Here is an 11,659-nt window from a genome sequence, read left to right as displayed (position 1 = left end):
GATTTCGTGCTGCAAATAAATTCAACGAAATCAAAAGTATGAAAAAATGGTATAAAGAAGTTGAACTGCACCAACAAAAACAACAATAAGGAATAGATATAAAGTAATTAAAAACACGTTTAAAGCAATACTAAGGAATTAACCTGGAGTACCTATAGGATAGGAAATTGTAATATGCTAAAAACACAAATGGTATCAAAATCAAGCGTATGAGTAAGAGACTATCACAAAAGAAAGAAGAAAGAAGAATGATCAGAAGAATAACCAAATACTTTATAAAGTAATAAAATAATAAGCCATAAAAATTAAAATTCTCATATTTTCTCAATGAACACAACGTGCTGAGTTTTGTGAATTTTGATTCCTGCTTTGGATTTTAGGGGATTAAATAGGGGAAGGAAGAGAGATGTAGATAGAGATAAAGAAATAAATTCAAATTCAAAAAGTATATGTATCCTTAAAATGAAATCGTTATCTTCAAACTCAAATTCAAATTCAGAAATAAAATATATTCAATTTAAAACTGAATCCAAAAAATTATTACTGTGTTACGAAACTGCACGCATAATATTTATTGAGATATTATAGCATCTTATCACTTACGATTAATTTGAATTTATCTACTATAATATAATCAAACAATTACGTGGACTTATTTTTAACATTTAGCATGTAGAATTCAGGTATAACTTGTACTTATCTACTTGTGATAACAATTTGAAATGCTTATTTTAAAATTCTGTTAAACTTGATATATCTCCAAAAGGGAGCTACACCAAATTTTATCGGATTTTTTAGATTTACTTTAAATTATATATTTATAGTTTTGTGTTTAAATTCTGATTTACGTTTCTTTTAAATTTAAAAGGCAATTCTGATTTTTGTTAACTCTTTTTTTACCTGACATGTTTGACTTTCAGGCGGGAGTTATGTATATCCCTTCCTATGAAATTCAAAAACATATTTATTATTTAAATTTAGTTTTTTCTATATTTTTCGATATAGCATAATATTTCAAATATATAGTATTTCTTAGTATTTGAAAAGTAGGCTTATCTTCATTATTGATTCGTTCCCACCAATTTAGGCTAATCTGTACATAAGGTTACTTTGAATATAATTTCTTATTCTTATATTTATCTTTTTAAGTTCTTTAATAATTAATATTAAATTGATTAATTGTAAGTTATTACATACATAAATAATTATGTCCTAAAATTGCCAAGTGGCTTGTTATTAGCTTGCTACTTGGCTTAAATACATTGCTTGTACCTCTCCTATTTTATATATATAGATTTTAGAAAATTAAAGAAAAAAAATGCATTTAATGAAAATGAGATTATAAAAATCAATGGTTACACCTAAGCTTCATGAGGTTGACACCAAACATCAGAAATCCAATCTGGCAAAACCCTATTGTGTATCAGAAAAATGATGCCACAATCTTCATATATTTATATGTATAAACAGAAGCATTATTCATTTCCCCGGATACAGAAAAATGTCAGTGAATGAGGCAGATAAAGCAATGGCTGGGGAAAAAGGCATGGTTGTGGCATCGATGACGTCGAGGCTGCAAGTTCTACCAAGTGTGGATCACGAGTCAGATAATTATGAAGACATGCAATTGGAATTCAGTCCGTTCTTGTTCAGTTCACTGGAGCGTTATCTTCCACCCACTCTCCTCAATTTATCGCGTCATGACAAGGCTCAATACATGCGTCAAATTCTTCTCCGTTACTTCCCTACTGCCGACCGCATTCGTGTAAGTACAACACCATTAGATGCTTTTTATGAATGTCAATTGCTCGAGGGCCGAGGAAATCTTTCCACGCCTCCGTTATCTTTTGGGAGGCCTACGCTGCATAGAAACTATCTACCTGAGACTGTCATAAAATGGAAGCTAATTAAGAGTTTCGAACCATTAAATTTTGGCTTAACACATAGCCAGTTCCTTAAACTTGCCAAGATATTCCATTTAGACACTTGAACTAAGCCTTGTTTCAATTGAACACCTCAACTCCTAACAAAGTGTTTCAATAAGACACTTTGGTTCAAATTTTTGAAGAATTTTTTTGTGTGTTTTCATTCCTCTATTAGGTAGTTAAGTTAATCATATAACAAATGTCATGCATCAACCTCTAAGTAGAAAACGTTTGGGGTTTTATGACTTGTTGAGGCGAATATATATTTTATGTGGTTAACTTAACAACCTAATAGAAGAACGAAAACACACAAAAAAATTCTCCAAAAATTTGAACCGAAGTGTCTTATTGAAACACTTTATTAGGAATTGAGGTGTTCAATTGGAACAAGGCGTAGTTCGAGTGTCTAAATGGAATATCTTGGCAAGTTTAAGGGGCTACCTATGTATTAAGCCTTAAATTTTCTATTTTTTCCTTGTTTTGAGTTGTTTATGGGATCTTTTTCTTTCAGTTGCAGACCATGCTGATTTTTTCCTCTAAAGTTGCTATGCTTTCTCTACGGTATCGTGGATATGCATTCACAACATTCTCAGAATTCTGTGTTTTTGAAGTTGTTCAACGAGAATTATGTATACCCCCAAATATAGTCTATGGCTTGATTATTTATTGAAGGTGATGAGAATTATGTACTAAGCTGAAAATAATCTGTCATATTAGTTCTATCCATCATTTTGATGGTGTGAGAAGACAAGGAATAGTAAAGATAGTTTATTTTACTTTGGCTGTAGTTGAAATAATTTTAAGAGAATACCGTTTTACCACACTAAGGAGTTATGCTGGTTCTGAAAGACGACTAGAAATTTATCATAAGAGTGCCAAAAATCGAATTGGCAGTTAGGTTTCAGATGCTGAACATATAAAAATGCAGTGACCAGGTTTACCATTAGTGTATTAGTTGTTGATTTAATGTAGTGTTCCTTTTCTTTACGATTTTTGCATGTTAAATGTAGTGTGGTACGGTTCTGTTTTGATTATTAATTGATTTAATAGAGAAGTCCATTTGCAGGGGATGGCACCTGTATACAAAAGGAGTATACAGCATCTAAAAATGTAGATAAATCAATTTAAGTAATTGGAAATCAAACATGCCTATTTATTTGTTCGTAATATGACTAAACAGTTCTGAAAACCTACCAGTCCTCAAGTTACCATTGTCAAAAAAAAAAAAAAAAAAAAAAAAAACTTACCAGTCCTCTATATAACTGTATTGAATCCTTTTTTTTATGCTCGAATAGTTACGAGCAGTTACATTTCCATCTTCTAGTGTAATCTTACTTGACTGGCCTTCATGCTTTCCATATCCCATGAATCATTTTTTTTGGCCTAAGGGTTAATGGTTTCCAACCACTTTGTTTAGCAGGTCCAGAAGCACAGAGAATACCGACAAAATATTATATCAAACTATCAGGTATTCTCCAATGGGTTTTTGGCAAACACAATTAATATTTAAATTTTGATCACTGTTTGTAAGGAATGTCAATACTTATTAAGGTTTAAAAAGTTGTCTGACCTATTAAATGAAACGCTTAAGAATATACACAACTGCCGTTCTATCCTTTTGGTGAAGAATTGGGCCATTAATCTGCTTAGGAATGTAATGGGTAAACTGCTTGTACTAGCCAGCTCAATTTTTTTTGTTGATCTTCCATTTAAATTAATTCCTCTTATCTTCCAGCCTCTACACAGGGAACTATATACCATGCATGCTTCAAGTTTCTTTGTGCCATCATTTCTTAATGCAGTCAATGAGAACACAGAGAAAAGTTTTCGAAGCATAATGTCTGAACCTTGCACAGGAGTTTTGACATTTGAAATGCTTCAACCACGATTTTGTGAGATGTTGCTGGCTGAGGTAGCATCTAGCTTTTCTGTTGTTATTTGGCTTTCTAGGTTTAATTTATTGTAGTTTAGCTTTTCTGTTTTCTTATCAGGTTCTAATTGCTTAGGTAGAGAACTTTGAAAAGTGGGTTCGTGAGACAAACTTCAGAGTCATGCGTCCCAATACGATGAACAGATTTGGTGCCGTTCTCGATGATTTTGGCCTGGAAACCATGCTTGACAAGTTGATGGAAAATTTCATACGTCCTATTTCAAGAGGTAACTACTTGTACTCATTATACTAGGATCTGATAGGGAAAGAAACCAGAAAAGAGGAAGAGATGCTGATGGGAAATATAACATGGCTCCTGTTTCCTGCTTTGAAATTATTGTGCAGTTTTCTTTTCTGAAGTTGGTGGATCCACACTTGACAGTCATCATGGTTTTGTTGTCGAATATGGGATGGATAGAGATGTTGACTTAGGTGAGTGACTGATCAGTAATTACAAACTACTTGGACTCATTGATGAGACTTCGGGTATCTTAGAAACCTTTTGAATTTCGGAGGACGGAATGTGTTTTTCTTTACGATCTCAATAGTGTACATTTTCAGGTTTCCATGTCGATGACTCCGAAGTCACTTTGAATGTGTGCTTGGGTAAGCAATTTTCTGGTGGAGAATTATTCTTCCGTGGTGTGCGATGCGAGAAACATGTAAATGCTGAAACACAACCAGAGGTAGTTTTTCTGAAATATGTTGATTTATTCTCTAGAAACATCTTTGTTCTGATAGAAAGTAATATCTGACATCTGTTGACACTACTAGCTAAGAGTGTGACAGTTTATTTTCTTAGAAATGGCACTATGCAGTGTGTAATTTAATTTCTTTTATCATTTAAAACACTATGCAGTGGGAAATTTCTTACATTTTGGGTGGACTATGATGTTATTTAATCATAATTCTTAGTTTCAAAGATGATTTCCATGAGAAAAGATTTTGATATGGTCCAGGACCTCTATTCTGCCATTCTGAACTACAAATATGCCTCTGTTTCTCTTTCTGTTAGTAACTGTCGTCAGTTTTAAACATAAGCTGTGTTTGCTTGATTATGCTGCATATCAGCTCCTGCTTGTCGTATAAGGTTGATTTGAATTTTTTATTTTAATAAAAAGAATTGCTCCATTGTCTAAGATGTGTTTTAGAAGTAGAAGTCAGCAAGTTCTCAGTTAACCTGAGCAAACAAATGTCATGGATAGATTCACTATGGTGTTCATAATAATTATACATTCGCAGGAGATCTTTGATTATGCTCATGTAGCGGGGCGTGCTGTTCTTCATCATGGTCGACACCGGCATGGTGCTAGAGCAACAACATCTGGGCATAGGATCAACTTATTGCTATGGTGCAGAAGGTACTCAGTGCTGTTCTAGTTATTTCCCGCTAGGCGTCTAGCTTCCAATGAATATGATGAAATTCTGCATTCCTTGTATTTTGAAGTGCTCTATTGCCACCGTTTCTGTAAGTACAGTAAGATGGTTCTTCCGACTAATCATCTTTGACAGATTTACGTAGTCCACTCTGATGCAGAAATTCAGGTGTTCTTCCCCTTAATTTCTAAGAGCAATACTGCTGAGTACTGAGAATTAGCTTGTGTAAATTATACGGAGAAGATCTGAAGCTTAATTAAACAGGAAATAGTGTCTACTGTCCTGAGATATGTCCTGAGGCATATGTTCTCCAAGAAACTTAAATTAGGATCATGCTGAGTGGGTAAACGAAAATTAAATACTAAGTTTGTAACATGTGCACACATTAACATATTTTCCATGAACTTCAATTCAAGGCCGCTGTCATCTAAATCTCATCTTATTTCATTACCGTTGACCGTTGTTGGAGGCACAAACATATATACGTTATTAAAAATTGTGGAATTGATGAATGCCTGATGATTCATACACTTCATCCTTTTCTTGGTATTTTGAATCATATACAGCTGAACATATGTGGTTTTTATTGAATTACCTTTACTGATGCGTTTGCATACAAAAATGTTTCATTGTAAAATGTTTTTTTGATTATCTTAAACTATTGAAAATGTTATGTTTTAAGGAAATTATTGCACATTGTAGGAGAAACCTACTTTATTGTGTTATTTCGAGGTGCACTATATTTCCGTGAAAACTTTCTGTACTTAAATTATGTGGCATTTGCTCCTAAAATGTAAGTATTATATTCTGTACTTCCTTCTCATGACTATCACCAAATACCACTCTCCATGATCAAACCTCACCCTCCATTAGTTCATGTTAAATTTTCTTGTGCAACTAGCTATAAGATAGTATACCTTTGTCCTGTTGTTGGAATCTCTTGTACCGTTAGAATCTGCAAGAACTAAATAGGTCCAACTCTGTTACGAGATAGTGTCATGTAAGAACTAAATATGTTAATTCTAGGAATCTTTTGTCCTGTTGTGCAATGTTACCGGAAAACCAAATTGAGTCTGGTCATTAAATATCACATGGATACAGACTAGGGTTTTCTTATGGTGTTCGGTAACCAAATTTTGTGCATAAAGCTCTTTAGGAGAAAAACTTGTCATGGTGCTTAGGTCTTCCATTACAGTGTAGAATGGTTATAGAAATTGCTCTTCTGTCAACAGTGGGTCCAATGGCCCTCGATAAATCGGATGGGGAAGGTTGGTTTGAAAGGATCGGAAGAATTATTCTTGGGAGGATGGTCGGGGCTCACTGGGTGAATAGGACAACAAAAGGTTGGTGCAGTTAAATTGTATACCTAACACACCTGGGTATTTGTTATATGCTCTGGTGGAGTCTACTGGTGAATATTAGTAGGATATGTTCTCTTGGTTTAAGTTCATATAAGTGTACTGTGAATCCTCCTAGTATTGTGCTACTGGGAATAAATAGTCTATTTCTATTTTCTTAAAAGTCTGTTCAATTGTTAAAAGAAATTGAAATTAAAAAAGCTTGAGGACTTTTGTGGACTCTGTTGCAGGTACTAAATTGGATCAGATTACTGGTACTCAGAAGGCTCCCTTTTAGTTGTTGTCTGTCACCATTATTGAATGTGTCGTTATCTTCCTGTTTTACAGTTCCGTTTTTAGAGAGCTGAGGAAGCACCAGAAAGATTTATGTAGCTGGTGTACGGAGTGTCAGCGCAAGAAGAAAGAAAGGCAACGGCAGTCTGTTGCTGCTATTAAATTGGTAAATTCCTCAATTTGCTTTTCTTGTGACTGGTATGTTGTTGGTAAATAATAAAATCATTCGCATTGACTTCTGGAGTTGTAGGGTTTTAGTGCGAAAAGGTGGAAATATAATCTCATCTAATTTTTACTCATGTTTTTCTTTTCTTCCAGGAGCTACTGAGAAGAGGAGAAGCTACTACGTAGCTGTTTAGTTAACTTTTTAGTTCCAACTTTTACCCTCCTCAATATGGCACCTCATAAGGCAAAATCGATTTCTTGTACAAACTGATATATGAAGGGTTAGGATTTTACCGTTTCCGATATATGACGGTGCAACAATTTCAAGTAGGTACCATGTTTTTCTTCCATCTTGGACAACAGATGGAATCAATACAAATTTGGCTATGGTATGATAATTTTCTGTAGTTATCTTGTGTTTTGTTAGTGAAAGATATTATTTTGCCAAGATAGGCTATGGTGTCACGGCCCAAAATTGGCTGGAATGTGATTGACACCTGACACTAACTGTCAATCGAGGCAACCATTTTTCTTTGCTAATGAAAGGAAATTTTATAACAGAAATAAGCAGAAAACAAAGCATGGGACAGTTCTAAACAAAGCTATCCTGAAATAGTCTGAACATTAAGCTAACCCTAAAGTGTCATTATTTAGAAGCTGAATTTAAAAAGGTGGAGGAAAATTCCAAAAAAAAAGATTCTCCTATAGGTTGCTCCTCAACTTCTTTTCCAAAGCATGCCAACTCATGTGCCACTTTGTTCGCCTCCCGAAAAGTGTGTTGCATTGCTGCATTGCCCATTGCTTCCATGAGGAACTTGCAATCATGAAGAGTATTTATGTGAGCTTGAATGTGTGTTCCTTTTGTGAAGTGGTCTGATAAGACCTGATTATCCACTTCCACGATAAGTAGAAATAGATTCTTAGTGAATGCCAATTCCAAGCTCTGAATTAGCGCTTGAATTTCTGCATGCAAGGCGGATTGGGCTGCGATTCTTGTCGGGAAGCCCTCTACCCAGTTCCCTTCTGAGTTACGAATCAGTGCCCCTGCACCTCCTTCGTGCGTTTGGTTATTGAAAGCTCCATCAGTGTTTAACTTAAACCAAGTTAGCTTGGGTTTTGTCCAGGAAACTTCCAATGTGCCTTTGTTCGATATTGTTCCTCCTGCACTGTCCGTATGAGCTAGGTGGTAGAACTCGAGTGTCTGGTTGCTGATTTTGTGTAAGTCAGAAGTTTGGTGGAAGTTGTTGAAAATGTTGTTATTTTCAGTTAACCCAGATATTCCACAAGGTAATGGGAGTGAGAATACTAGTAGAAGGTAAGGTAGTGGATCCAGGCTTGGTGCAAAGATGCTTAAGCCAACTTTGAAAGTCTACTTCCAATGGAGTTGGGATCCTTAGGAAATTCCATATGTCCTTAGCTTTGGGCAGGTGATAAAGATATGGTAAAGATCTTCTGGTATGAGGCAATGTTTGCAAGAGTTGTCTTGGATGATGTGTCTGTTGGAAAGGAGAGATGCAGTAGGCAGTTTATTGTTGGTTAGTAGTCAAAAGAAATATTTTAGTTTATTTATTGACTTGATTTTCCAGATCCAGGTGTTAGTGGCGTCAGGAGGAATGGTGTTGGTTGAAATTTTGGATTGGTAAAGCTTATAGGCATCACTACTAGTGCAGTTGCCCTCTTGTGATCCAATCCAGTATATCGAGTCAATGGTGTCATCAGTGAAGGGGAAATAGGTATGGTGAATTTGGGTTCTAACTTGTGGAGGAAGGTTAAATGATATAGGTTCGAGGTTCCAAGTGTTATTAAGGATGATAGAGCTTAGAGGCATAGAAGCCTCATGTCTCAGCAAGGGTCCCTCAATGATCTCTCGAAGGGTGTTAGTGGAGTGGAACCATCTATCCTCCCAAAGATTAATCAAGTTACCCTTTCCTATAGACCAAGCAGTTCCTTTTGTGAAATCACTTTTTGCTTTTAGAGTCCTTTTCCAAATATAGGAGTCAGAGTTCCTGCTAGTGACTCCATGATTGCGGTTGTGCTTTTTATATTTTGAGAGCATAGTTCTTGTCCAAAGGCTGTCAAGTTTGCGGTGAATTCTCCAAATGAGGTTAGTTAAGAGGGATATATTTTTCCTGTAGCAGTGTGAAAGCCTAGCCCCTCTCCGGTTGGGTTACCTTATCCCAATTTACCAAGTGAATTTTCCTTTTTTCTTCTGTGGAACCCCATATAAAGTTGCGTTAAATGCGGTCAATATTAGCTCTAGTTGAAGCAGGCAAGAGGTTCATTTGCATGACATGAACAGGAATAGCATTTAAGACTGATTGGGTGAGAGTAACCCTTCCAGCCATGGTAAGCAGTTTTGCTTTCCATCCTTTGAGGCGAATGTTCATTCTATCAATGACGGTTTGATAGTCGGCCTTTTCAGGGTTAAGATTCGTAATTGGAAAACCTAAGTATTTCCTAAAACTAGCAGAGGGTTTAATGTTTAATCTTGAAGAGATGTTGGAAATACTGCCCTGGTCCACATTTTTGGAAAAAATGATCTTAGATTTATTACAATTAATCTTCTGGCTTGAGTGAGTTACTAGTAAGTTGAAAGCGTTGATTATAGCATTTGCGGAGGATGAATTAGCTTCTGCAAAGAGGACTAGGTCATCGGCAAACAGGAGGTGTGATAGGAGAGGCCCAGATTGACTAATTTTTATGGGGGTCCAGTTGCCTATGTCTATTCATGGTTGATTCTTCGAGAAAGTGCTTGCATACATATGATAGAAATATATGGTGATAGAGGGTCTCCTTGTCTGATCCCTCTAGAAGGTTCGAAGTACTCACTAGGTCTGCCATTAATCATGATTGCAGTGGTTGTAGTTGAAATGCAATTCATGATTAGGTTAATAAGCTTTATAGGGAAATTAAGGTCTAAAAGAGAATTCCTAATAAATGACCATTCTAGTCGGTCAAAACTTTTTCTAGGTCTATTTCTATCATCATTTTAGGCTTAGAGTTAGATTTCTTTTGGAAAGAGGCAACCATGAACTAGCTAACATGATAGATGATCTTACGAAACTATCTGATTTAACTAAAAGAGCTAATGTAATTAACAACATTGAAATATTTGAGTCTGAAATTGAATGCTGAAAACTAGGAATGAATATTTATAAACACCTACTAAGACCAACAGGCGGGTTCAGTCAAATATGGGCTGGTTGAAAATGGCTTGAACAAAAAATGAGTTGTAACCTAAAATGTCTATATATTTACCGGGGTAAAAAATGGGATAACTTGCATTTGACTACATATTATCAGCTTCTAACGAACTGTAGCTATTTTTTACATAATTACTTTTCGTAGCTAGTTTTAGGTAATTCGTGTGTATTTTTATGTATTTGAATACACTGTTCAGTTGTAAGCTACAACCTCCCAAGGGTGGTCAGGTGAACACCCTTCGCCGGAAAATTACCCGACGGATATAGGTTAAATTCTATCTTATATTAGGATATGATATATTTTGAACACCCTTGACACGAGTGAGCGAGTTAGCTCAGCGGTCAAGGCTGTTCGTAAAAGCCTTACTACGTTCCGCTAATATTCTATTTTTGGTGGAGTTTTTAATATTTTCCCATTTTATAGAATAATTTTCATTTTTCAAAGACCGTGAATGTATATTCAATTCATAATTGGTGTGTCTCTAACTTTTTTTTTCCTATTAAATTTTGTCAATGAACAAATCTTATTAAAATTGAGTAGTTTAATATTGAGATTTTCGGTGCACCCATTCATTAAAAAAAATATTACCCATTCAAATTTTGAACACCCTTTCCGAATTTTCTGACTCCGCCACTAAGTTATATCCAACCTTATTTGATGTCGCGTGTATTTGAATGTATTTGAATACATGCAACCTTATTTTCTTTTAAAATATGTGTTTTCAAAACGATTTTTTTCCAGTGTATTTGTATATACGAAAGAGTCGTGTATTTTAGTGTATTTATATATTGATGTATCCTTTTGAATTTTGCATCTCTGACTGCATTATTTTTGTTATAGCACCAAATAAAATGGATGTCGTTGTATGGATTTAAAATGAGGCAAATTTTATTTTGCACCTCATGTGCGCTTTGATGGAACTCAATATCCTTTTGCAAGTCTCTCACTGCCTGGTCCTATCCTTTTAAAATCCGGAAATTCTCATTCATCAGTATTAGCATATTTCTGTCTCAGTCAAGCCTATCTCCAATTCTAATTATTCTCCACTTGACGCTCATGCTCCCTCCAATCACATGAGGCCATTTGTCGAGTCCGGAGCCAAAATTTCTTTTTACAAACTATTACACCAAAATTAAAGATGCTTTTTTTTTTTTTTAAACCCAAATGGGTATTTCGTAATGTTGTACCTAAATGCAACAAATTTTGTTTTTTTTTTTGGGAAGAAAATATTAAAGGAAAATGGTTATTTTAAGTTATTTTAAGTTTTTAACCGTTAAAAACTTAAAATAACCATTTTCCTTTAAGTGTGTGTGGGTTCAGGTTTGCATTCAAATGGTCAATGCTTATTGTCTAGATTTGCATTGAAATGGTAGTTGCTATTTTCTGTCCAGATTTTCCATTGAATGTTTGTTAGTGTTAACATGTTG

General features: G+C 35.1%; 1 protein-coding gene across 4 annotated transcripts; it reads left to right on the top strand.

The window, feature by feature from the left end:
• The first annotated feature begins 1,353 nt into the window (after nt 1-1,353).
• LOC132056821 (2-oxoglutarate and iron-dependent oxygenase domain-containing protein CP2-like) lies at nt 1,354-7,438 on the top strand. Of its 4 annotated transcripts, none has more exons than XR_009414959.1 (10): nt 1,354-1,765; nt 3,343-3,393; nt 3,661-3,837; nt 3,932-4,082; nt 4,201-4,287; nt 4,417-4,541; nt 5,098-5,216; nt 6,465-6,575; nt 6,918-7,029; nt 7,182-7,203. XR_009414959.1 is itself a non-coding variant. In XM_059449185.1 (10 exons), exons 2-10 carry the CDS (start codon nt 2,553-2,555, stop codon nt 7,212-7,214), a joined length of 897 nt encoding a protein of 298 aa, XP_059305168.1. In that variant the 5' UTR covers nt 1,625-1,765; nt 2,437-2,552; the 3' UTR covers nt 7,215-7,438. The 4 variants fall into 4 exon arrangements, 3 of the variants coding, with proteins under 3 accessions (XP_059305166.1, XP_059305167.1, XP_059305168.1); XM_059449185.1 differs by lacking the exon at nt 6,465-6,575 and adding an exon at nt 2,437-2,597 and having other exon boundaries at nt 1,625-1,765; nt 3,346-3,393; nt 7,182-7,438; XM_059449183.1 differs by lacking the exon at nt 6,465-6,575 and having other exon boundaries at nt 1,358-1,765; nt 7,182-7,438.
• The last annotated feature ends 4,221 nt before the right edge of the window (nt 7,439-11,659 follow it).

This window comes from Lycium ferocissimum, chromosome 5 (assembly GCF_029784015.1).
Source record: "Lycium ferocissimum isolate CSIRO_LF1 chromosome 5, AGI_CSIRO_Lferr_CH_V1, whole genome shotgun sequence".
NCBI classification, from domain to species: domain Eukaryota; kingdom Viridiplantae; phylum Streptophyta; class Magnoliopsida; order Solanales; family Solanaceae; genus Lycium; species Lycium ferocissimum.
The sequence above is the reverse complement of the archived record's forward strand: the minus strand, read 5'-3'. Positions and strand labels throughout refer to the sequence as shown.